Here is a 25,317-nt window from a genome sequence, read left to right as displayed (position 1 = left end):
GAGCAATAGTCCTCTCTCTCTGCATCGCAGTCTAAAAGGCACAGGGAACAAATCTGCTGTTCCACAGGCAATGAATGTTATGATATCTCCTGCAGTGCATAATGCAATCTTTTCAAGGCCCATGGCACCGGCAGGCACAAACTTGTTGAAACACTATATTCTGGAGGCAGATGTTCAGGAGCTGAAGTCATTTGAAAACTCCATTAAATTGCATATTATAGGGGGAAGTGGTGCCTGATGTGATATACTGCAAGAAGAAGAAAAAAAAAAAAAAAAAAAAAAAAAAAAAAAGGTAAATAACATGATGGATGGTGTCATCATTCGGGTGACTCTAGACAGCTTCCTAATGCAGGACCACACAGCACCGTGTACACATCAGACAGGGCTGGTTTACACTGAAGCCCTTGTGGGCCTTTCATGAAGCATTTCCCATCTATTACAACAGGTTCAACATCTCTCTTTTAACTCTGAAACAAAAAATCCTTTGCTCTTCCTCCCTCTCACTCGCCTTCTCCAGCCCTTCACTTACTGCAAGTCTTTCAGCACAATGATACGACAGAGACGCATAAGAATAATGGCAAGTTGTTGCTAAGAGACCACCTGTTCAGATCTCCCACATGAGATTGCGGTGGAACCGTTCGTCCTCTTCCCATCATCAGAATATGATTCAATCGAGTGTAGCGAATGTCACCACAATATTTTAACTGAGAGAGGAACCTCTTATATAACAGCGTGTCTTTTAGGCAGGAAAAACTGCGGTTCCAATCCGGATCAAGCAGCCTACTGCAGCAGTATCATACTCGTCACACAATGAAGATCCTATAACCGGAGAGCATAGAGTATCACGCTTGACGTCAAACCACGATTTTGCCTTTCCTCATAACAGCCATTTGAGAAAATGGCGTCCACTGTTCTGCAGGCTGTGTTGACAATTAGGGAGTGGTTGCTGAATGGGGAAAATGAGTGTTGTCCCGAGGGCTGCAGGAGACGAGACACACCCTTGTACTCCCTTACCTGCCAGGGTGTGTTCAAAACCTGCAACACACACAAAACTTGCATGACAAAGACTCTGATTAAACACAAGTAAAAGTTATCTTGTGTTAAAAGGGTGCGTTCAACCGGCTCGCTTCCATGCTACCTTGAGTTAAACGTTATAAGTAGCGATTAAAAAGCTTCATTATAAACTGATTTAATACACAGTCCCATTCTTCTTCGGCCTCTAGTCTGATTAATCTGTTTGTTCACTTCAGTGTGTGCCTCCGCCTCCCCCTCCCCCCCGGTGCTCAGACTTCATCCATCGGCATGTTAAGGGTATTGACCCGGACACCGTCTCCCCAAGACACCCAGCGACAAGGCCAGCTGGTGGAGATGACTGTGGTGCACACACACACACACACACACACACACACACACACACACACACACCCCGAGTGTCAGTCTTAAGTATCCGTCTCCCCCCGTCAGCGCGGGAATGACTAGATGCCATTCGCCATGTCTGGAACTGTCTATGTGAGGGAGGAGAATTGAAGTGAGTCACAGAGGATCATTTTCGGATTGCTGGGTTTCACAGGGTTGACTCCCCGGTTGATTACCATAAAGTAAAGAAAACTAAGGAGTGCCTTTGGCCTTTGAGGAACAACACTCAGGGAGATGCCGAATCTCCAGTCTCACCCTCGCCATGCTTACAGTCCCAGCCCTGTTAAACACACACTCTCAACTCACTGGGCTAACATGAGTCACAGCGGTGCAGTTACCCCCCTCTCCTCCTCTGCGATTACTCAGTATCTGCCCAGCTGCTGGCTGCAGTGACTTTGCAGCCAGCCGTACGTTTTTAGATCTCTCCTCTCTCACCCTCAGGAGAGGTCTGTTTGCATACGAAGCAGACGAAAACAATTACTGTCCACTGAAGCTTTCAAACTCGTAACGTGGAGAGAAATGGGCATAGTGGGCAGCCAGCGTTATGGAAGTCCCATTTGTCTGCCCCCCCCAAAGTTAGAGTTAAGTGACTGGCTGTTAAGAGTTTGTCCAACAGTTGGAGACTCATGACTCTCCATGTTTAATCATCATTGCAAACGATTAGCAACGGAATTATAAAACAGGACAAAGCCACAAAGAGTCAAAGGTACAACACTGTGAACATGACTTTAGGAGGGGGGCACCAATATTGAGTCTCACTCTGCACTTTGTTAAGAAATATCCAATCATTGTGCCCTGCTGTCTGTGCCACTAATGACAGGGTGAACTCGGGTAAACTTTCAGCATACTGTCAGATGGCAGAGGCCTTGCAGCTCTACCACTCCCTCAATGTGGCCGACAAGCCGATGAAACTAAAGTTGACAGTCTGCACTTCAATGGCTCCAAACTTCATTGACAAAACCAGCCGATTCCCACCTATATCTATAATAAAACAGCATCACTTTAAAATAAAACAAGTGGGGTTTTGAGGGTGTAAGCACCTAAAAACATGCAGTGAAACACTGAAAATTGAATCCATCTCTTTAAATATTACGGGACACTAAAGAAACTTGCTTTACGCTGCAACGTTGGTGAAGAAAGCACGAGGAACACCAAATAAGCAGCGACTATAGATGACACTCTTGTGAGCTCCTAGCTTTTGCCACAAGGTCAGATCCCCAGTGTGGAAGAAGGTCTGCGTCTCTCCACTCTGCCGCCAATCAGCGTTCTTGGCTGTCAGGACTCTGACAGGGTGCTTTCACCCCCAGAGAGAGAGCCCCACTGCTGGGCTTGTGCTTGAACGAGCAAGACCATCTACGAAGGGACTTGTCGTATATACTTGGACAAAACCCAACAGAGCATGGGCACACAATTCACAATGAAAAAGAAGGATACACTGTAGGTTGTGTGACCAATCCAGGACAGAAATAGCCACCTGAAACATTTGCTTCCCTTGTTGGCTCTAAAAGAAGCAGCAGTCGGTCACTCTTGGCTCACCCGACCTCCTTACTGATATAAGTCTAGTCCCTGCAGGAGAATAGAACAGCTACCCTCTACCCATCCTTGGCCTTCTGTTAGCTGAACTACAGCTGCATGGGGGCAGTTCAAATTAAAGTACCTTTTAAGTTTTGTTGTGCGAGTGAGAAAATATTGAAAGCGACTTCCTCCAGTATCAGTGAGCTCTCAAAACAGAAACCTGAGATTATCACAAGACACTGAGGAGTGGAGCCCTCATAACCTGGACTTTAGCTGACATTCCTTCAGTATAGGTGCCTGCCATGCTGAAACACGGCGTAATGAACCAAAGCCCGGACTTTTAAAGATTTACATGGCAACTATACTGCTGAAATGATTTGTCGATTAATTGATCAGACGTTCAGCGAACAGTTAAAACGGCAACAACTTCCATTGTCAATTTAATGTTTCAATCATGTATTCATACATGACCAATCCCTAGATTAGCTGGTTCTCTTCCTTTTACGTCATTGCGAATTGAAACATTTGGGGATCTGAAATAATTATTATTATTTTTTTTTTTTTTTACTGTTTTCTGCCATTTTATAGACAAAATGATCAAATAATGAAAAAAAGAATGCTTAAACACTGCCACTTGATACTATTGAATATTACTAGAATATGTTTTCCCAGTACTGAGGCTTACCACTCCATGCAGAGTTCACACGGGGTTTTTTAGGCAGAACAGGTTTGAATGTTGAAACTCCTTTGGGGCAAATGTTTACTTGTTGCAACAATTCAGCCCAACCTTTTCTTCTCCTTCAAAAAGTCACTTCTGGAATGCATTCCGTCCCCATTTTGGCCTGAAAGCTAAAGGCTACAGGAACCCACTGGTCTTTTATGAATAGCCTATTATCAGAGCAGTAACGTTAGGTGGATTATAGGAATACAACAGGCCAACATGTAGGAAAAGAATGAATGAAAAGACAGAGTTTGATTTAGGAAGCACGGGGCTTTTTTTAGCAGAGAGGTGTTGCCCTAATTAGCAAACCTGGTTTCGATGAGAAATGTGTGGAGGTGGAAGACTAATCCCCCCCAAAAAAAAAAAAAAAAAAAAAAAAAAAAAAATCAACCAAATGAGCTACGCGCCTCTCCCTAAATAGATTTAAAAAAAAATTAAAACGACAAGGCTCTGAATGCGTCTTGGCCAGTAAATGCATGTGTTATTCATGGTGGAAATACACGGTGTCTGACAGCTGGAATCTTATTGTCATACGGACCTCAAAACTTTACTCATTAGTTGAATCTTACCTTATAGACATTTTCCGTCATGCGGTGAACCTCGTCGGTGCGAGACATCGTGGAATCTTCAGCCAGGACCATAAACGGTTCTTTCCTTCAACCGTGTATCCGCGTAAAATTGGGGGGGGGGGGAGGGGGGAGGGGGGATGACTGGATAATACGCGAGTTTGATCAAATAGGCGAGGCGACGCGCTCCGTGAGAGGGAGATAACACTGCGCTCCCGAAACCCCACTCCAAACTAAAACACACCTTCCCTCTGCTCAGCTGACAGCCCGCTGCTGCCTTCACGGTCTGAGCGACAGTTTGGTTTTTTTCGCAGTTCAGACGCGCAGGTAAAAGCGTGCAGAAATAAAGTGCAAAACTACAGTGAAATAACAAAAAGCACAGAAAATAACATTTGACATAATGTCGTGTAAAATACAGCAATACTTACACGTTGCGCTAGTGAGTGATAGAGATATGCAGGAATGTAATCGAATCAAAAAACGAAATTAGGCTACTGTGATTTAGAAAAAAATGATTGCAAAGGCTTGCAATCATTACTAATTCAATAAGGAGAATGCTGGTATATTCCATGTTGATGTTGGATCCAGAGCATATGTACACTTCTTTCAAACCATAAGCCCAATATTTCCAACAGCATCAGAATGCAGCACCATGTTATCATAGTGCACATTTGGTGCACGCCCCCCATATTTCTGTACTATTTGAGCTCCATCATTGCTATAATATGCAAATTCACATTTGTTTCTCTGCAAAAAAAACATAATATTTAAATAAAGTTCTTGCCCAAGAAAAAAAAAGTATTTATTATGTAATTGCCTGTTGATTTTGTATTTTGTTATGAGCTTAAAAGACACAGTTCTCTAAAATTTGCATTCATCGAAAACAATTTGTATATAGCCAAACTCTGCACAAGGTGATTAAATACTGCAGGAGGGACCCTGTCATGTTGTCGTCAGAGCAAAGACGCAAATCAAACCCGTTTGCTTTCATTCTGGCAAAGATTGGCTGCTTTAAATGAAACCAATCCAGCAAATAAAAAGACATAATAGACACATTTAGAGTATGTATCGTGTCCCCAGTGTTCCATGTCCACAGCAGCATGGTGCATTTTGTTGTCTGCCTCTGCCCATTAAAGCCTTTGTGCACACTGTTGCCTTCATCTGAGCAACCTAAAAAAAATGACAGTTGTCCCCGTTAAGTTTATCTTCTCTGTGTTTACAAAGACAGCTTTATGTATGCAATTGCATAGCAGAAGTCTGTAAGTGAGTCAGTAACACCATAGGTGATGTTTTTCTCACAGCGGGTACTTTGTGTGTAGTTTCATTGTACATGCCAATTAGAGTCTAAGTGCCCACTTAGTGTAGGATTGTAAATACTATACTGGCTTTCTTGTCAAACATCTCCCACATATCAGCAACATGAGCTTTCTACTTTCTGCCAATAACCACACACTTTGCTAATTGGATGCGAATGAACACACCTGTTTTGTAAACTTGTTGAGTCAAAAGAAAACTAGCAAAGGGTGCCCCCTTCTGGAGAACGCATGATACACAAGATGAAAATGTGAACAACATATCAAGTCAAAAGAATTCATGTTGTGGCCACAGCTCAATTTAATATGGAAAACAACTGAAATGAATGTGTAAAACATCTAAAAATGTGTCCGTTCATTCTGTTACACCATAACCATAACAGTTACAATGTGACATTTCTTTGCTAATACAAATCCTTTATGTAGATACTTCAGGGGGGCACTGATGTGTGCAGGTCCCACCTTCATCTACTAACAATTAAGGATGAAAGAGTGAAATCAACAGAGTGTCCATCAGTAGAAGTTGACTCTGTTCTAGGCTGTTAACATCTCTCTGTCTGGCTTGTCCTTTGCTTCTCTCCTCTCTAGAAAAGAAAGTCAAAGTAAAGCAAATAAGATCAATCTGGCATCAATTGCTGTAGAAATATATCAAGAAGTGTGTGAGGAACGCTTCATGATGTGAAATAAGAAAAACAACCGTATACCTGTCTCACCTTTATGTGTCTCTGGGACCTCTGGTATCGGCTCAGTGGGGACTTCTGGAAGCGCTAAATCTTCTCCCTGTTACATGAGATGGGACAGAGTAACAGTAAACGTTGAAACAATAGAGGTTACACTGACCGACTAAGAAAGGCACAAAAGTATTTATTTGCCAAGCTGAAAGTGTTTTTTACTTCCAAAAAATGTGACATTTTAGCAATGCAAGCGTGAGGATTCTGAATCTTTTACTTCTTGACGCTCTCCTTTAATGTCCCTGATACAACTAAGCACTGTACTTTTTAATGTTCTATTTTAAGCCACATGTGTAAATAGAGGCAAGTTATTAAACCCAAACATCCAAAACATTTGTAGATAAACTGTTAAAATGAATATTACATTGCTTGCTGCCTTTTTATCAAATTGAGAAGACTCAGAATTGGAGTCTGCGTCTGTGTTCAAGTGTGAAACATAGTCATTTGTGTCGTTTGATAGGCTTGAGGGTGGGTGTCGTTTGGAAAGATAATTAGATCACAAAAGAGGAAACATCTGCTGAGGTTTTAATTATTAGCAATCAGCCAAATTCATATCCACAACTGTTTCTATTACACAGCCTGTTATTACACACAAATGATGATTTTGTGGCCTCTAACTTTGCTACACTTATTCTTATATCTGGTCAAAACACCAGCATGCCGTTTGGGTATGAAATCCGCACTTGACTTAACTCTGAATCACAGATTCACCACTGCTCCAGAGGAAGCGCTACAGTAAGTGGCAAACAGTTGAAGCCTGTAGTTACACCAGGTTGTAAATACCAAGGGGGGGGGGGGGTGTAAACACATTCTCTGTGTTTATAAAAGGTTAAAGATGTAGCGCAACGCCCACCTGAGTGATAGCTTCCAGCTCTGCTAACGCAGCCTCCTCGTCCTCCTGCGTCAGGGCTCCAGCCAGCATTTCATCTATTTGCTGAAGGAGCAAAAAAAAAGAAAATGTGTTAGCCGACAGCACAGTGACGGACAGCTCAGATTTTCTTCTGCTGACGTACTATAAACATGGACAGTTATCTATATACAATGTGTAGGAGAGTTCCAGATTACAGCAGTCTGCGTCCTCTAAACGTAGGGGATACTGTAACATGAAGATATTAAAGATACTACTCAAATACAGTTTGTGACATCAAGCAGACATTTACCTTTTGATAGTCAATTGATTCCTGCGTCTCATCCAGGATTCTCTCCACATCTTCAACCGACATGATCTGTCACAAACCAAGAAAAAAGGAAATCCAACATTACAGAAGAAAAGTGTTTTTTCGATGAAAAGTGTTTTCCTCGCATTCTGGCGGGCTTGTGAATTTTCCAGGGCAAATATCTGTACACTTGTATCCAAAGATGTGCTGCAGTCACAGCGCTGTAGTCAAGGCTTTGCTTTTTAATCCCTTAATCTTCAAACAATGTGCATCGGCCATGCTAACACAAACCACAAGCTTGCTCCGCTGCCCAATCCTCGCCTGAAGGATCACATCGAATAAAGTGTGTTTATCAGTTAAAACCTTTGACATTATTGACGTGTACTCTCGCATATCTAAAGCTTGGGGGGGGGGGGGTGAGAGGCATATTTTTAAACACAAAAGGCAGGAAAGAAACATGAAAGCATATCTACCTCGTGCATACTCTTCAGACAATCGTTGCCAACCTTAAGTCCCTCCATGACTTGCATCTCAATTTGCATGAACTCAATATCTTGAACCTGTTGACAAATATTAGCATGTAAAACATAAAAATGTCCAAACATACAGATTTTTCTAGCTCAGGTAAAGCTTGCATTTTTGCAGAACATGAATAAGCAGACCTTGGAAGATTTGACTTTTTATCTTAATATTTCACATCACGTTAAAAAAATGCGCCTTGCTCTTTAAAACAAAGTGCATGAACTTTACATCGGACACACCCATTGGCTGAGGCTTGGTGACTTAAAACACGATGACATCAAATCGCATAATCGCACAAAACTTACCATCCGCTCCAGGTTGGATATCTGGTTTTCAGTCTTGTCTAGTAGCTGATCCTGATATCGTTTTTTCTTAAGAAGCAGCAGTGCTTTTCTGCAATAACAAATACAAAGAAAAAAAAAATACATAATACAGCAAAGAGCATGTTTATTGTAAGGTAGCCATACAGAATGCATATACAGAATAACATAGATGATTTCATTGAGCCCATGGCGAGATCTGCACCTCAGGAGGTTTCAAATGTGTCTGTGTGAAGTTCTGCATGTCATGCGTGTACTGTTGTTATTTAATCTACCGACAGTACTCCTAATCACCGTCACACACTACTGACTACATGGGGACATGCTTACTCTTTCTTTCCATCTTTCAGCAACTGCTTTGCCAGAAGTCGCTCTTTCTCCAGCTGGAGGGTGATTCTCTTTTGGTACTGCTTCAGTTTATCTCTCTGCTGCTTCAATTGCTGGGGGGGGGACAACACAAAGTCAGATGTATTTTTAAGTAATGAAGTAACGAAATTGCTTATATTCTGAATTAGATTAGAAAGCTCCCCAGTGGGGGGACTCATTAATACAAAAACTGTAGGCATATATGTGCAATACGTTGGATTACCACATATCTGACAATGTGTCCAACAGTTAAAGTAATAAGAGTGTTTTGTACTACATTGTAATGTACAGTGGGTTATATTTTCCCTTCACAGATGACGGACAACACGTCTCTCTAGCTAACGTTAGTCCCAACAGAGGACTTCAGTCTCAATCTGAATGACAGACAAACAGACTAGCATTAGTCCATGTTGCCTAGCAGCCCGCAGCGCTGTGCAGCAAGCTAACAGTAGCCTTTGTGCTAATGTAACGGGACTAATCTGCTGCTACCACCGCTATCAGCTCACCAAAATGGCTTTGTCTTGTTCCGTTACACGCGTAGGTTGACTCTTTCTCCCAAAAACGGTACCCATTGTTCAGCCACATCCCCTCCACATCCTCCTTCATCAACAGACAGATCATTACATATTATCGAACATTTTACCATGATAATAAACAGCCAAAACAAATGGCTAGCAGGCTAACTGACTACCACCATGTCCACAGTCCGTGATTCCTACGGCAAGCGAGGCAGGACATTAAATTTGAAAGTCTGTAGTATTTGACTTCATTCAAGTCTGGAACTCCGACTAACATCGCTTCGTTTCATTATCCTGATAGAGCAGCCATATCACAACTGTCATTACATATCATTTAACGTTAGCAGCACATGTAGCAGCACATGTAGCAGCACATGTAGCAGCACATGTAGCAGCACATGTAGCAGCACATGTAGCAGCACATGTAGCAGCTGATCGGTTACCTTGGAAAGCTCCAGACTCCCCGGAGGGTTCCAGGATCAGCACCTTGGACAGCAATCAATGTTGTGAAAATGACCCACCTGAGCTGAGACAGGAGGATGCTGCAGCGTGTCTATTCAACAGTCATCACATCTGAATAGAATACAGGTTTATCGTTTCAATTATACAGTTCCTAGTGTACCACGTGTGTTTTGTTTTGATCAGATTAATGAAGGGGAGACACCCCAGGCAAAAACTTTTTTTTTCATGCACTAATCAATGTTGACATTTTGGGCTATTTTGCTGGACTAATGGGAATGAAACAATCTAACATACACATTTAGTTGTATATCTTACTACACTTTGTCTATTTGTGTCTTAAATTCACCCAAAGTTAGCTAAATATCTCCAGTTTCATTCCTATCTATATTCTGAATGTTTTTACAGAGAGGTGTTTGTTCATATACCATTCACAGCCTGATGTATATAACATCATCATAGAAACATGGCGAAATATATATTTTTTGTAATGGCTGTTAACAGAAAGAGATATCCAAGATTCCCTCTGTAAAAACCTTTGACTTTAATGTAAGAATTTTTAATCTGGCTTCAACGAACAGATTTATGTATTGGGAATTATGCAAATTAACACATATTTGATGAGATAATGCCTAATTTGCATATTTAAACATAACATTTAAAAACCTGGTAAGACAATAAGTAATTGTCTTAATGTAACTAATTAATTAGGGAAATGTCGTGGTGAACTTGACAATGCAATTAGCCCGATGTCAAGTTATTCTTTAATGTTGTGTATTATTCAAGACATAGCTGTCATTAATATCTCTTTTAACGTTATTTGTAAGACGTTTTATGGAGTGGAGACACAATACAATACAGCATTTATGGTCAATATTAGTTTACTTTGATATATTATCCAACACAGAAAACATACAGATTTTTCGAACAATTTCTCATTCACAAGGTACTGACGGTATGGATCTGAGAACAAAGTTCAAATTTCTACAAATTTAGTTCATGTTTCACAAGCTGTGTAACAGCACAGTGATACATGCCTGGATTTAATCAAATCCTATTCTGTTGTGCTTAATTAGTCTTGGGGTATTTTCCCACATGCAACAGCTGCAAATATAGCAAAACAATAATAGACCCCTCAGCTATGACTATTTGACTCGTGGCTGATCAGCAGGTCATACATTAGATACAGACAAATATCAACTAAGTTGCATCTTTGGCTTCACAACAAAACCACAATATTTGGAATGGTTTTCATTTTTTCTTGTTGTTCAAGACAGGTTCAAATAATGGTGTTTCATTTCACAGAACCATTACAAATTACAAAAAGGCCCAAAAAATAAAGGAATAAATTACCGTCAAAGAGTAGGTATTTTGTAAAAATCTAAATGCTATGATGGAAGGTCTATGAGTCATATTCAGCCATCCCATTTCCCATCAAAATACTATCGGTATTGATGATCATATCCATGCAGGCCACCGGACTACAGGAAAAACACATTTTTGATCCAATCAGCTCAGAGGCTCCTGATTTGGCTCACAGAAATGCTTGTAGTGGATCAACAGTGTTTCCAAACATCATAATAACATCAACAACAGTCTTGAGATTAAGTTTTAGAGGCTTTCTCAGTTCAAAACTGCATGCAGGGCTTTCAGAGCACTGCATTGGTGTGTTTCTGAGTTAATAGCCTCATGTGGCCTGCTTTCATGTCTCAGATTGGGACAGCAGGCTGCAGCTCCTGCAAACAGGATTACGCTATGAAGACAGCATCCTCGGTAAGAACCCAGAGTCTCAGACAGTGTCTCTCTAAAAAGGATTCAGTAGGCAGCAGGCTACACCTGGAAGTCAGTCCCAAAGTGTCTGATCTGGGCGTCAGTCATAGATAGATAGGTGGTCCTCATACTGGGCGAGTACTGCAAGGGAAATGATTGAAAAAACAAAATTTAGTATATCTGCATTTAAACAACAGCATTTTAAAATCAAATTAGATATTTAAATAGTGTAAACTGATCCAAGTTTGGAGAGTATTTCTTTTAATTATGAGCTGCTCTTTAATTAGGAGGTTGTGGAATCGGGGTGGTACTTTAATGTAGTGAGGGACTTAAAGAGCAGGTGAAGAGCAGACAGAGGGTATGAGTCAGGGGTCACAGAATAAGTTACACTCACATAAAACACTCTGTGGATAAAACAGTACCGGAAGGTCACACAGCTGACGTACTGTATGGAGTGTTAAGAGGGTGTTGGGGTTATAGGTTAAAACATTCTGCACAGCAAGCAGCACCACAGAGGTAAGCCCACAGTTTCAAGGAGTGGAATGAAAATGAAATCAAAACAAACCAGGGAAGGAGTTAGACAACGATAAAAACTTACGGTTTTTAAAAGTCTGAGTGAAAAAATGAAAATAATAAAAAGGGTTAGTTACAAAACACTGGTCAATATTCAGCAGTTAGATAACATTTTGAGAGACAGCTTAAATAACAGCATGAGTAAAATGCATTGCGGAGCTGATACAAAAAATCCTCTTTTACACAAAACAAAACATGGCAGTATCTGTTAAACATGTGTCTCACAGAGGTACACTAACATTTCAATCAATGGTCCATTCCACATTCTCTCCCTCTCTTTCTCTCAAAAGGTGTTTTCAAGTCTTTGGTACGCTGTGAATGCAGTTTAAGCACTGACTCAGCCACCCAAACAAAAAAACCTAACAGAAAAAAAACTTCACCTAAATGAGATTTACGAGCCTAATTTATCATCTAACTTCAGCTCCGGAGGCACACTGCACGCTTAAAGACTATGAGTTCTACCATTAAAACTAGGTACCTGCACTGTCTTTATTCAACGCAAAAACCTATGGTTGTCTCCTTAGTCTTATTAAACCATTACTTTGTAAGAATAAGAACTGCAATCCAAGGCAATGGTGAAACATGAGCATATGCTCAGAGGTTAGTAGTGAGAGTGTGTGTCTGCATACAGAGATGGCACTGGGCTAGAAGTGTATGCACTTCAGTAAATGGCCAGCAGAGAGCAGTCCTCCATCACTTGCAAACTCTCCTCACTAACTGTTGACAGTGTGAGGTTTTATACAGTGTGCATGCATTGTTTCATTCATGGCGTTTTTATGCATGCTTTCTGTTAGTGTTGTGGTCAGTAGTGCCATCATCGTCATCACACTAGGGACACTAGTGCCTCATAGGGCCAACGCACCGAGGGAGGCGGGGATCCTCTCCCTATCAGCGGCACGTTCTCATATCGAGGACTCCCTCCAAACAGCATGGACTGATTCCTGTGGCGGAGAGGGAAAAGAAAAAAGGACAAATGTAAGAGATGAAACACGCAAATACTCATATACTATCATCATCTGTTGATCTTACATGTATTCAGGAGGTGGCATGACATTGGAGGCAGATTGCGGAGCTGGATGAAGGCTGGCCTGGCTACTGAGGCTGCTGGTATAACTACAAAAACTGTGGATGTTGGACCTTCTGGGGTTGTAGGACAGCCGCCGTGCCTCGGGGTTGAATGGGTCCTCCTCATCTATGTCGTCATACTCTTTGTCTCTGGATGAAAGTGGTACACCGACACACACAGAGAGAGAGAAACAGAGAGAGTGCAGGCGTTAACAATTTGTGCATTGTCGGGCAGTACGTAATGGGATAAGGGGGTCGCTTGGTTCTGACCTGCTGCCCATTAGTGTCCACACTCTGAAAATTGCGCACAGCATGGCAGAGAGTGCGCAGGCAGCCAGCAGAGAAAACAAGGAGAGGTAGAGGAGCCCTTCCACCCCATCATAGCACACACCCATTAGGGCATCCAGGTAGTCCTAGAAGAATGGACACATATAGTACAGTCAGTTATTGTCAGTGTCCAGTAAAAATATTACCTTTCAAAGAGAACTTAGGTGTATTAGGTTAGTATAACTATCTTCTAAACCCACAGACATCAATCCATAAACGTAAAAGAGTTGTTTGGACAAACATAACATGGGCAGACTGATGGACTACAAAACACATGTTGTTTATGCCACTACATTTAATTGACTTCCATTCTAGTCATGTATTTCAAAGGGCAACATTAGATCTCTATTCTAAGTGTGAATTCTCTGTCTTACTGTAGCCTGTCACGGACGATATGTCAGAAATGGACGGACCACTTTATACACACAAACACAATGCAGTGTATTGAGACACTCATGTTACTCTGATGACATGTAACAAACGCATTCTTTGTTTGTTTTGACCAACCAGCTCTGAGAACAGTGTCGACTTTGTTTGAATCTCTGTGTGTGTTGTCACTGTTATTCAGCATTATTAAGTCTTTTAGAGTATCCTCACTTTTATCGTAAATAGCACATGTTACAGGCGTGCATGTTGACCTCCGCGTTCACTAAACCACCACCACACTGACGCAGTGAATACAGATGTGACAATAGAGCACATCCACCCTCCACCTTACCTTGATATGCTTTTGTTAAAAAATGACTCACCTACAACACACGCAGAATACAATAGTCATAGGATCTAAAAGCCATGAAAGACATCTGATGTTGCGATCACAGCAGCGAGAAGCACTGAGATATCTTATTCCCTTTCCAGATAAAACTCTTGACATTCTGAAACTTGCCAAACGTAAACTTTAAAGTGAGAAAAACCGGGGTTGGTGGATGGAGCCACTTTAGCAGAGACAGAGTGTAACGCCACTTGCAATGGTCTATAAAAACAGGTCGGTCTATGAGAAGTACATAGAGGTATGGTTAAACATCAGTCAAGTTGGTCCTCCGAGTGGCTCCGAGCTATGCTAGGAAGCAGTCCTATTAAAAAGTGTCCTGGTAGGAATCTGACCTTACCTTATGTAGCCCGCGGCAATCGAGCAAGGCTGTTAGCTGGTGTAGACTGAACTCGGTAGAGTTCAGCAGTCGCTGGATCCCCAAAAGGTCTCTCTGTATGAAAAAAGGTATAAAAGACAGGAGAGAATGATACACATTTTCCAATGGTCTGTAAAAGACCGTCAGCCAGCCACTTACCTCAGCAGTGGGAAAGACGGGCACAGAGAGCTGCAGCAAGCCCTGGACCTGGATCTGCATGGTGGTCAGAGAACGCTGGCAGATTGTCAGAGACTGCAAAAAACATAATCGCCCACCAACATCACATGCACAGACATCCATACAGCAAACAAAGAGAGGATCGTATTAAGTAAAGCATTGTTTGGATGCAGCATGTCAACAAGCAATTTGGTGTTAAAAGAGGCTTCCTAATGCGCTTAGGACACATTTCTTTCCAGACAGATAGGCCCAGATTAGCCACCAACCGTCTCGCCCGCTGTCCCCTCCTCCCATTCCCCCCAACCCAATCTCACGCACAAACAAAAGAGCAATATTTATATCAACTAGGCCATCAGAGGAAAAGATTATCTTTCCCCACTTAACAGGCATCATTTTAATCCCTATGGATACTGTGATGATAACAAAGCATGCAGGTTTTAAACACATATTGGTCATGGATTTATCCTTCACAAATTCCCTCAATGCATGCCTTACACTAACAGCACTGCTCATGAAACAAAATCCTAACTAACTATCTTAACTGTAGAAATATTAATAAGGCGTAATATGATCACACTATCTTAAATTGCATGATGCCGTGCAAGTTGCTGTGATGGGAAGGTGGAGCGTTACTCAAGCTTGTCATTTGTGAGTCGGCATCACTTTCTCACTCTGTGCTCCACGACTTTACACTGGGTGCAGAGATAGATTAAGTGATCATGGAGGCTGACTTCATCGTCCTGTTCATGAATTTGAAAACCTCATCTGGTACACCTGGTCATACACAGTAAGATAACCTTAACCTTCAGCCCTATGCCTCTTACAAAACTTTATTTCACAGCCGTTAGTTTCAAGACCACATTTGACATCTAGTTGTAAATAATTTCAAATAAAAAAAATACAATGGAAGAAAAATTGAGTTTTGTGCTTATAATACAAGGTTATGTTTAAGTCTGCTGGCTTTGAATATATATATATATATATATTGTACATATTTCTAATGCACTTGCAATTAAAGGAGCAATACTTAGCCTCCTAAGAATGTCTGAGTTGTCTAAATCTTTCTTTTCCAAAGTCATGTATGCAAGAAGTGATGGGCTGATGTCTTTAAACAGAAATAAATCAGGATACTTAATTCCTTTTCCTCCTTCCTACGAATTTTCCAGCTGCCTCTAAACAGTGGTTGCCTTTATGCATGATATAGAGTAAATTGAATAAATAACTCAGAAATGTTGCTTGTGAGAGTACCCCAAGGCAGAGATTATGCACAGGGTAAAAGATACGGCTAATTTTTGGAGAACGGCATATGAAAAAGGAATATTCTTTGATCAAAGTTTATCACTTTGGGTAATTAAATTAGTGTTGGGGGCTCATTTTTCAGAGCTTATCTGATTAGGGCCCGATGATGATCTAGCAGCTTGGCATCTAACATGGAAAAAAACTATTTTAAAATAGAAATACATTTTCCAGCGTGTGACTCCGTGTAAGATTCATGCGTAAGCAGACAGCTGAGACTTTGGACATTTTGTCAATACCTTTTGGAAAGGGTTTGGTAGATTCGGGCTGCAGAACAAATAATAGTGTGCAACATCTGGAGGGTGAGAGAAACAGGGAGACAGGGAGACAGATTAGCATTGTGTCTTAAGATTCAACGACAGAGAGGTGTCTGTGCAATTCTGCTTATTGAAATGAATCACCTGCACTGAGGAAATCCTTGGTTTGGTTAACAAAAAACTTGTCTGGAGACACACAGAAGTCACTGGTGCCCTGTAGGAAAACAACAACATGCTGTAATCTTGCAAGTATAGAGCAGAAAGAAGTGCAATATGTATTGAAGCTATGAACTAGATCCAATTTATTGCAACTGAGTGAAACTGAGTTTGCACTGGGCAGTTATGGTGAATCTCTCACCCAACACAAACTATTTGTTTTACAATATTTTTATCACCATTTAACTTCGCAGTGAGTGAGTCTGTGAAATGTTGGTATCGTCACAAATGCACACACACACGTGCTTTAAACAAGCACACAGAAACATGTGTGGTATGTAGGGACTGGCCTCCTGCTGTATTGACCATGTAGAGAGCATTAGTTGCTTTGATGACCATCGATGAAATCTACTAAATATGTTCATGCTCTGACAAACATCCATGGAGACCATGCTAATGGGCATGCATTAACAATTTAAGGGTCACACAGTCTCTCTGCACTTCTTCCCTAGAACACAAAAAGAGGGCAAAACAAAAATAACTTAATAACTTCTCAAAGACATGCATAATTGACAGTTGGTGGAAAATAACAGGCCGCTCTTCAAATTGATCAAGTTCAAAGGGATCAAGAAATCTGCTGTGATGCCGAATGAAACATCAAAAGCTTCATGTTATTTATTTCTAATATAATTCTTGAGTCCACTGCTTTTCATGTCAGCCCCAATCAAAAGCATCGTTCTACAGCCTCTCGTTGTAAAGCACAGCTCAAAGGACTTTACAAAGCCTATAAAAAAAAACCCAAAAACATGAAATGCAACTAAATAACACGCATGGAAATACATCTATAAAGCAAGACAAAACACATAATAGACACAAATAACCTTCGATTTACACTTATTTCACCTCAATTTCAGATGACCAACATCTCTAAACTGGACTGGGATCACATGACATTTGTTCTCAGCAAAAGCTGTACAGCAACGTGTGTCAGGCACCGTTAGGATGTTGCCCTTCATCACTATCTCATTATACAAGCGGGGACATTTTGTTTATGCTTCGTCTCATCAAATATGTATAAATTTACGAGCATTTTCTAGGCCACCACCATCATCTACCTTGCTTTCAAGACACACCATGTTTTTGCACCATGCAATTTTTGAGTAATGATGTGCAGGTGCAAAAAGTTTACTTTTTTTGCATACGGTCCTATACTCAAATGATTTGAACTGTGTTTTTTTGGATAATTACAGCTTTTCTTGAAGACACAATAATTAAAGTTTTTGCTTGATTATTTGTGGAGAAACTCAGTTTTACAGATCTATCAATTAAATCAAGTAATAGATTAGTCGACAAAATTGTTTGAGTGATAGTGGACCAAGAATTTCTTTGGTCGAGGACAGCCCTACCTGTGACGCAGCAGTCTCACAGTGACAAAGAGATGCTTGCTGGAGAAAAGCTGTGCTCAACTATTTTGGTTTGAATGCGGGTTCATGCTCTGCTATAATGGGCTAAACTAAGCCACAGGCACAGTCCGTGATATTGGTAATCGGGTTTTACACCTGCAGAGAAGCTCTGCATTCACAGAGAACCACAAGATATGTGTCTATATTTCACGCCTGTGTAGTTAATTCCAGGTTAAAACCAGCTATCAACCCCTCTTCTGCTTCATTCTCGTTTCTTCTTGCCTCACTTAAACAGCTGTCCAGATGTAAATTCCTTGGGGATAATCCACCGACAGAGTAATCTACGGAAGGCGAGGAGATCGAGGAGAAAAGACAGCGGGAATAGAGGAATGCTGGAAGTAAGGGGTTACTCTTTGTTACCCCAGACAGTGCCCCTAATACGAGCTCATTAAACACACTAAGCCCAGATGTACTGAACACATGGCATACCGACAGGAAGAGAGCGCAATCTGTCAGACATAAGGAGGACTAACAGAAAAATAAAGCCGAGCACAACAAAAGAAGAGATTTTGAAGAAAACCGCGCCAGTAATTAAAGCTAGAAACAGCTTTGTTTACAACGATAGGGCTAAGGGTTGATAAACCCAAAACGCTAGGGACTTGTAATCAGCTTTACTGCATGACTGACCGTAGAAAAGTGCCCGCTGTAGACTGAACAAACAGATACAGATATGTCCAAGAACACATGCTTATTGACAGTAAAACCACTGGGGAAGCAATGGCAAGCTTAATACAAGAACCACCACCTTCCACCAACACTGTGGGTTAACAAATAACAAACTGGTTGGCAAGAGCAGAATATAAAATGTAACCCGACATGAATAAATAAATGAGAAGCAAGTAAGTTAGGATTTTAAAGAAAGACAGTGTCTTCTCACCACAGCTGTAGCAGTGCCCGCTCCCAGTGAGGCCCAGCTTAGGATCATAGACAGCACTACAAAAGCCATGATCCTGGAGGAAAACAGCAAAAGGGAGAGAACGATTGAGGTGACAGGGAGGCACAGACAAAGACAAAGACACATGGGGAGGAGCAGATGAATCAGCTTGTCTTTGTAATAATGATCTTCAGCTCTTTTTCACCTGGTTCATTTGATTTATTCGTTTCAGCGTTTGCTTGGGAATTGTTCTCCCTCTGCCTGAAGACAGAGGCCCAACTCACACTTTGTGCTGGTGCACCGTAGATTAGACGATACGGCCGTAGTACTATTTATTATGAGGGTGATATAAAGATAAATTATCTCACGACTCCATGCAGAATTTACTCGTTTTCTCGAGACTTCTATAAAACAAGAGAAAAGATCTATTCTATTCAGATATGTTTGATTGGAGAACTTGTTTAATCGAGGTCTCACAACGGCACAACTGAAGATAATACTACTCGAAGTCTGGGCACTTTTGATCCATTTTGTCATTTCTGCTCCACTGGCAGCATCTTAATTGGCTGCTCTTTCTGTCAATCATGGCTGTCAATCACTCTGCGATGTTGCTGTCAATCAAAAGCTGCCACAATATTTGATTTTGTCGACCTCTTGTGTTATCTGCCCCCTTTTTGTCTGGAAAGAGTGATTAGTTCAACAGGGTCTTCACATTGTGGAGGTGGTTTTATGAGAAAAAAAAAACGAAATAAAAAAAACTCCCCACTATTAACCCCAATTTCTTTGTGATCACTGGCAGAAACAAGAGAAAGTGATGTACATTTTAGGGAGATAAACCACTAAAAAGAGGAATGGCCTCCTGATGGATGTAAAAAGGTTACAGAGGGCTTCCGTTCTCAACTCACTTCTCGGACCTTCTTGAAAGCACCCATAAAGTAGCCTGAGAGCACTTAATAATTAGTTGAGGGAGCGGACTCATCCTGCTTGTGCGATCAATAGGCATTAGTGAGACCCATCAGAGAGAGATGTGAGGAGGGATCCTGGGCATCCTCCGCTAACACCGACACGTAGGCTGCACTAAATTGGGCAAATGGGATGGGAAGTCTGGCTATGGATATGCTTGTCAGACATCGATGTTGGTTTAAATGAATGGCTGCAATTTACTCAACAAAATGTTCCTATTCCCAATCTTTCCAGTTCTTATTTTCTATTGTTTAGAGGAGAAACAACTCTGTTTTTGATCAATTTTGATATAAAACATGAAATTTACATTCAGCAAACTGATCAGTCGGTTTGATTGAGCGTAAAACACCGTAGAGTTGCCTTTAATTGTATGTGGAAATAAAATGCAAGTCACTGAGGAGACGGCTAAGGGCAGTGCTATTATCAGTGCTATTTGAAGATGTAATGCGATCGCTGGTGCCGTTAATGGAGTGACCAATATGGAGCCAGTGAGGCTGACTGGTGCCCTGTCTGCCTGCAGTCTGTGATCCAGGCAGAGGCCAAAGAGAACATTGATCGACCGCAAGAAAAAGCTAAAAAAAAAGGCCTCAGAAACAAGATAAAAAGCAAATACCTCCACATACACACTCGGGGGTACCTACATGATGAGCAGCCCTCGAGACTGCTTGGCCATCCCCAAGCACATGGCCAAGCAAATGACCAGATCCAGGATCAGCAGCAGCAGATAGATCAGCCATCTACGGGACAGGAGGCATCAGTATAACAACTCTGATTGATCGCTTTCACTTGCAGACTGCATACTTTATGGACAAGCCTCGGGAAGTGCTGGCCCAACATATGTTCGGGACCGAAAGTGTGAGATCTGTGTGCTGTACACCAGCATTCTTGTCTCCTAGTTAGAGCCCATCTGTTTCAGGTAATTTCCAGCCTGTTGGCTTAATAATTCAGCACCACAAATCCATAGGCATCAATTTTTCAAGCTCTGAAAATGTCCTTCACAAGGCAGCCTGGACTTGAAGTGTGTGTGTGTGTGTGTGAGAGTGTGTTCTGACCAACCAAACACGTGGGAATGCTCATGACTCATTCTTAACTCCACGAGCCCCGGTAGCGTTATAAATCTTTTAGCAATGACAAAGGAAATTACAGACACTGACGTTCAGGATGGTGAATTCTGAAGATTCCGGCTAAGAAGTATTGTTGTAAATCTGTACACCAAGGTCACCAGAGAATATGATTCTCTCATGCTATGTGAGGAAGTCTGGATGTACACTAATAGACTTTGAAAACAGACTGCTCTCAGAGGAGGGAATACGGTTGGAGATAAACACTAAAAGAGGCTGCACGTTACTTTATCTGCACAAACACAACTGCGGATCGTTTGTCTGAGGACAGGGACGGGGATGAATACAGAAACAGAATAGGGAAGGGGGGATATAATATTGGAAAACAGAACGGTGTCATTTCTTCCCTTGTTCGACTAACACTGGGTTGGCCATAACATTTTCAGTTCGTCAATAAAGCCCTGCCACAGGCTGTTCATTGCTCAATGGCTGCATGAAATTCAATCAAAGCCCAGGAGATTGGTGTCAGAATGCACAAAGTAGCAACTGTAGTCCTACAGAAGGATCTGGTGTCATGACAGGATATAACACCACACCATGTGGGGATATGTATGCATGCAATTAATAATGGAAATATGTCAGTGAGAGAACACTACCAGTGATACAACAGTGTGCATATTTGTGCTGTGCCATGCCAAAAGTCAGAGACATTTGCTATAACCAAAGCTGCATTAATGAGAAGCAAAGAAAAAAATATGGCAACTTATGTTGGTTTTATATTAAAAAAAAAATCAATTTGACAATTTTGTTGATCAAACAAATAGATTAAACAATTTTTTTTCTTATTTCATGATTCAAGTAGAAGGACTGATTAAGACCTTGACAACAGAGCTATGCAGAAGTTGTTGCTGTATTGTTGTGTACACACACACTTTCTGCTACACACAGGCTTACACGGCAACCAGCAAGACGGACTCTTGAGGTCATCAACCATGAATCATCCGCTTTCTTAGATCGTTTGGATGGCGATAGACAAGTGAACACCCATTCTCTCTTTGCACTTTTATGGCGACAATATATGTAGTAAAAAAGGATAGAAAGTAGGTCGTAAAAATCTTGGACATATGCAATAATATTAAGCAAAAACACTTAGGCATAAAGTTAAAAAGAAAATGTAGCTGCAGTGGAGGTTGTCTGAGACTGCCTATCTCGTATATAACCAGGGGCTAGGTGACTAACACAACCGTCCATAGACACAGGGAGATGAGCCTCATAACAAGTAAACAAAGCAGCGCACTGTGCTGTTAATCCTCTTGCTCCACACACTTACATAAGTGAGAGCCATGCACATCTTTTTTTACTCTTTTGGGGGCATAGACTTGAATTCATCAGTGTTGTACTGTAGAATGCAGATTTCACGCAAGCAATGAAAAGTGGTGACAAATATGATTCAACATGCGTTTTTATCAGTCGAATTAAGGTGAAACGAGGCTGAAGAAGCGATAGCACTTCAGTGTTTAGTTTGTTTCAGAATGACTGCTTCACACTGCAATTTACTTCTACTAAATCTGCAACCTACTGGGACAGGACAGGAGTTATGGGATGAATTTGATTAGATGAAATAAACTTCAGGTCGCTACAGAACTTGCTCGCATACATCCAGATGAGCTCTGTTCCCTGACTAACTTTGCATCTATAATGTAAATCAAACAAATGCTATTGCAGAAGGTACCACACTATACCCTAAAGCTGTCTCCCGTGAGTCACTCATTCCAATTTAGTCCAAAATACTCCTAGAGTACTGTAATGAACAGGTTGCAAATGTGAGACTTCACAGCATAACAGCACTATTACGTTTTATGTGCTGTGGAATAAAACAAGCCACCGAAGCTATAAAATTACACTCACAGTTTGGAGCAGCAGCCTTTGGAGTCACATAAATTACCATCCCTCTCCTAAATTAATGCAGGATATTATATTTATTTGGACTACTTTGCTGTTGATTGAGTTTATTTTTTTTTTCTCTCCGTTTATTGAATTTCAGTCATGGCCTCTCATTAATTCTTCACAGTTCCTATTTTGAAAAGAAAGTTCCCAAAGAGAAAACCACATGAAAACAATAATTGCAATCAATGTGAGCAGTGGTCTGCGGGGTAAGGAGATCATTTATGGTCTAATAGCCACTCTTCCATGCATACCATTCTGTTGGTACACAAGCATTAGATCTCAAACTGCACACTGGGCAATAAGCTCAATTTCAGCTTTCATTTATTTAGCAATCAAGAGAAAATAGCTTTTTCTGGTCTGCGTTCCAGAGGGAAGATCGATAAAATCCCATCTGCTCCGTCACTCGTCTGGATCACATACTGTATAGTCCCATTCTAAGGGGCACATTTGCTTCAAACCAATAACAGACACAATTAAATAGTGTCAATCTCCCCAGGCTCCACCTACCTGTAATACTCAATGAAGGCTGTTTGGTCAGCGATAGCCTCCAAGTCAACATTGGCTTTGTTTATATCCGGCAGAGTAGTCATCTCACGGATGACGTTGTTGACCATGAGCTGCATGAAGCGAAGAGTTTTTAGGTAGTCGGTCCTTGTGCTAAAGATTTCATCCAGGCGTTCCAGGTGTGTTTTGAGTCCAGTTTCAGCATTACCCAGAGATCCTGCAACCTGGAAAATAAACCAAAAATCAGAAAATAGAAGAAATGAAAGAAAATAGTAGTAACAGAATAAGAGAGAAGGGGGAGGGGAGGAGGTGAAGCGGAGTCAGAGAGAAAACAGGGTCTAAGGGAAATGGGAACATAAATAAATTCATAAAAAGACATTCATAAAAAGAAGATTGAAAATATAGAGAAAGGGGAAAGAACCAAAGGGAGCACTCCCTTAGGGGGAAGATTAACTTTTCTTCTCAACCGTGTGTTTTATTCAGGTAAACAATGTTAGAGCGGAATACTGATAACAATACCAGGGAGACTTCTTATCACAGGGGTCTTTGATAGTCAGAATGGAGTGGGAGGAGGCATGGTGGAGTAGAGTAAATACATTTTACTTTCCTGTTTGAACAAAAACAATGTGATGCAGTAAATGCCTGCATTTTCACAGCATCAATGGAGTTAGAAACAGGTCAATTTAAGCCGACAGGTGGGAATTGTTTCTCCGCCATAGCCACATTTCATGCACAAGAAGTTGACCCAGTTACTGTACAAAGATATTCTAAAACAAAGTGCATTCAAGGTACAATACACTCTGCAAATGTGAAGAAAAAGGAAACTTTGCCATCAAGATTAAAAATATGTGTGTGAAACCTGCTGTCACGTAAAATGATTGGTCTTTAAATACACGGACTAACACTAAGCAATTGAATCTAATTTTATGGCTTTGGGTTTAATATTTGTGAAAACATGATATGTATATGTAATTTGCAGAAAGACAATACATTTTCTCTTTTATTTTAAAGGAAAAGTTCAACATTTTGGGAAATATGCTTACCCGCTTTGTTAGCTTCGGACTGCTACTTGTTTCCCCTGTTTCCAGTCTTTGTGTTACGCTAAGCTAATTGGATGTTGGCATGTAGCCTTGTATTTAATAGACAGATATGAGAATGGTGTTGATATTTCCGCTTACTCTCCACCAGAAAGAACAGTTCTGGGAACAGTAAGTATACTGTAAAGGGACCTCTTTAACCCACAAGAATTCAGCAAGAGGACCCTGGTTTAAGAAGGACACACACACACACACACAACACCCACACTACAATTACTTAGAAACAGTATATTTAACATTACACTGAGTAGGAGGTTCCACTAATTCTGAGCATTTAATTAATTCTGTTGCTTTCTATATTCTAATCTGAGGTGGTTTGCAGCAGTCCCTCTTTCTTTATCTATCATCTTTACACTCCATTACACCCATGACTTCCTCACACTCTGAGTAAGGCTGTTCATTCCCACGCTACGAAAACTGACCACGAAGAAGATAAAAACGAATCTCAGTCAGTCTCCCTGACAGTGTAACATTTCAAACACTCTTGATTAAATTCGAGGGAGTCGAGAGGGATAATGATTTGTTAGCAAGAAAGAATGTCCATGTGGAGATGAGGCGAAGATACAGGCCCATCCTCCACTCCCCAACTCCCAGGGGGGATATGTGATTGCCAGTAAACTGCTCTCACTCCCCACCTCTATGTTCATCATCTCACACAGCTCCTGCCACAATGCCCCGAATCTTATCTGCGAGCCTGTATATGCCTGAGTGCAAGAAATGGGATCCATCAGCTAGCTGCTCTGGGTGATCCACATTTCCCTAATCTGGACCGTCCCGTCTTCTCTTAAAATGGATTAAAGCTCACTTTTACTGAAAGCGGGTCACAAGGAGGCTTCTCCATATTGGACAAGCCTGTTAAATGAAACTCACTGATTTGAGGCTCACAGCAGCAGCAGCAGCAGCAGTCCGAGTGCCAATTCACATGCAACTGAATTGCTTTGCCTTTAAGTGATTTTCTATATCTGAGATTTACTGTATTAACTGTGACAATAAAACTATATATATATATATATAAAATAAATAAATAAATATATATAAATATACAGGATATACATA

General features: G+C 41.1%; 3 protein-coding genes across 15 annotated transcripts in view; all 3 read right to left on the bottom strand.

Moving 5' to 3' along the window:
* Positions 1 to 4,363, bottom strand: part of LOC116394724 (brain-specific angiogenesis inhibitor 1-associated protein 2-like) — a 47,573-nt gene extending 43,210 nt beyond the window's left edge. For 9 of the 11 annotated variants that reach the window (XM_031868001.1, XM_031868008.1, XM_031868003.1 and 6 more), the window contains exon 1: positions 4,222 to 4,363. In XM_031868001.1, the coding sequence (XP_031723861.1) occupies positions 4,222 to 4,293 (72 nt within the window). In that variant the 5' untranslated portion in view covers positions 4,294 to 4,363. The remainder of the gene's footprint in view (positions 1 to 4,221) is intronic. The other 2 variants (XM_031868005.1, XM_031868006.1) reach the window with 1 other exon arrangement.
* Positions 4,364 to 5,814: 1,451 nt separating this feature from the next.
* On the bottom strand, positions 5,815 to 9,406 carry LOC116394695 (charged multivesicular body protein 6-like). Its single transcript, XM_031867964.1, has 8 exons — positions 9,134 to 9,406; positions 8,592 to 8,701; positions 8,247 to 8,334; positions 7,893 to 7,979; positions 7,423 to 7,488; positions 7,116 to 7,196; positions 6,245 to 6,311; positions 5,815 to 6,115 (listed from the first exon to the last, which is right to left on the bottom strand). The coding sequence occupies exons 1-8, from the start codon at positions 9,197 to 9,199 to the stop codon at positions 6,066 to 6,068; spliced, it is 615 nt and encodes a 204-aa protein (XP_031723824.1). The 5' UTR covers positions 9,200 to 9,406; the 3' UTR covers positions 5,815 to 6,065.
* Positions 9,407 to 10,479: 1,073 nt separating this feature from the next.
* LOC116394689 (protein tweety homolog 2-like) overlaps positions 10,480 to 25,317 on the bottom strand; it is a 25,027-nt gene continuing 10,189 nt past the window's right edge. Inside the window, exons 4-15 of one of the 3 annotated variants that reach the window (XM_031867955.1) lie at positions 23,168 to 23,388; positions 20,294 to 20,389; positions 18,693 to 18,765; positions 16,341 to 16,410; positions 16,179 to 16,234; positions 14,626 to 14,718; positions 14,449 to 14,541; positions 13,283 to 13,425; positions 12,977 to 13,162; positions 12,810 to 12,888; positions 11,973 to 11,985; positions 10,480 to 11,515 (exon numbers count right to left, since the gene is read on the bottom strand). In XM_031867955.1, coding sequence (XP_031723815.1) covers positions 11,475 to 11,515; positions 11,973 to 11,985; positions 12,810 to 12,888; positions 12,977 to 13,162; positions 13,283 to 13,425; positions 14,449 to 14,541; positions 14,626 to 14,718; positions 16,179 to 16,234; positions 16,341 to 16,410; positions 18,693 to 18,765; positions 20,294 to 20,389; positions 23,168 to 23,388 — 1,164 coding nt within the window. In that variant the 3' untranslated portion in view covers positions 10,480 to 11,474. Of the gene's footprint in view, positions 11,516 to 11,768; positions 12,889 to 12,976; positions 13,163 to 13,282; positions 13,426 to 14,448; positions 14,542 to 14,625; positions 14,719 to 16,178; positions 16,235 to 16,340; positions 16,411 to 18,692; positions 18,766 to 20,293; positions 20,390 to 23,167; positions 23,389 to 25,317 lie in introns of all 3 variants that reach the window. The other 2 variants (XM_031867954.1, XR_004213476.1) reach the window with 2 other exon arrangements.

The sequence above is a fragment of the Anarrhichthys ocellatus genome, unplaced genomic scaffold (assembly GCF_004355925.1).
Source record: "Anarrhichthys ocellatus isolate YVR2014 unplaced genomic scaffold, GSC_Weel_1.0 scaffold40, whole genome shotgun sequence".
Lineage (NCBI taxonomy): Eukaryota > Metazoa > Chordata > Actinopteri > Perciformes > Anarhichadidae > Anarrhichthys > Anarrhichthys ocellatus.
Note: the sequence above shows the minus strand (reverse complement) of the source record. Positions and strands in the feature narration are given on the sequence as shown.

Coding starts and splice junctions, on each gene's coding strand:
- LOC116394695 (XM_031867964.1), bottom strand. CDS start 9,199: ATGGGTACCGTTTTTGGGAGAAAGAGTCAACCTACGCGTGTAACGGAA. Junction 8,702..9,133: donor AACAAGACAAAGCCATTTTG/GTGAGCTGATAG, acceptor TCCCCCCCCCAG/CAATTGAAGCAGCAGAGAGA. Junction 6,116..6,244: donor GGTCCCAGAGACACATAAAG/GTGAGACAGGTA, acceptor TTTCTTTTCTAG/AGAGGAGAGAAGCAAAGGAC.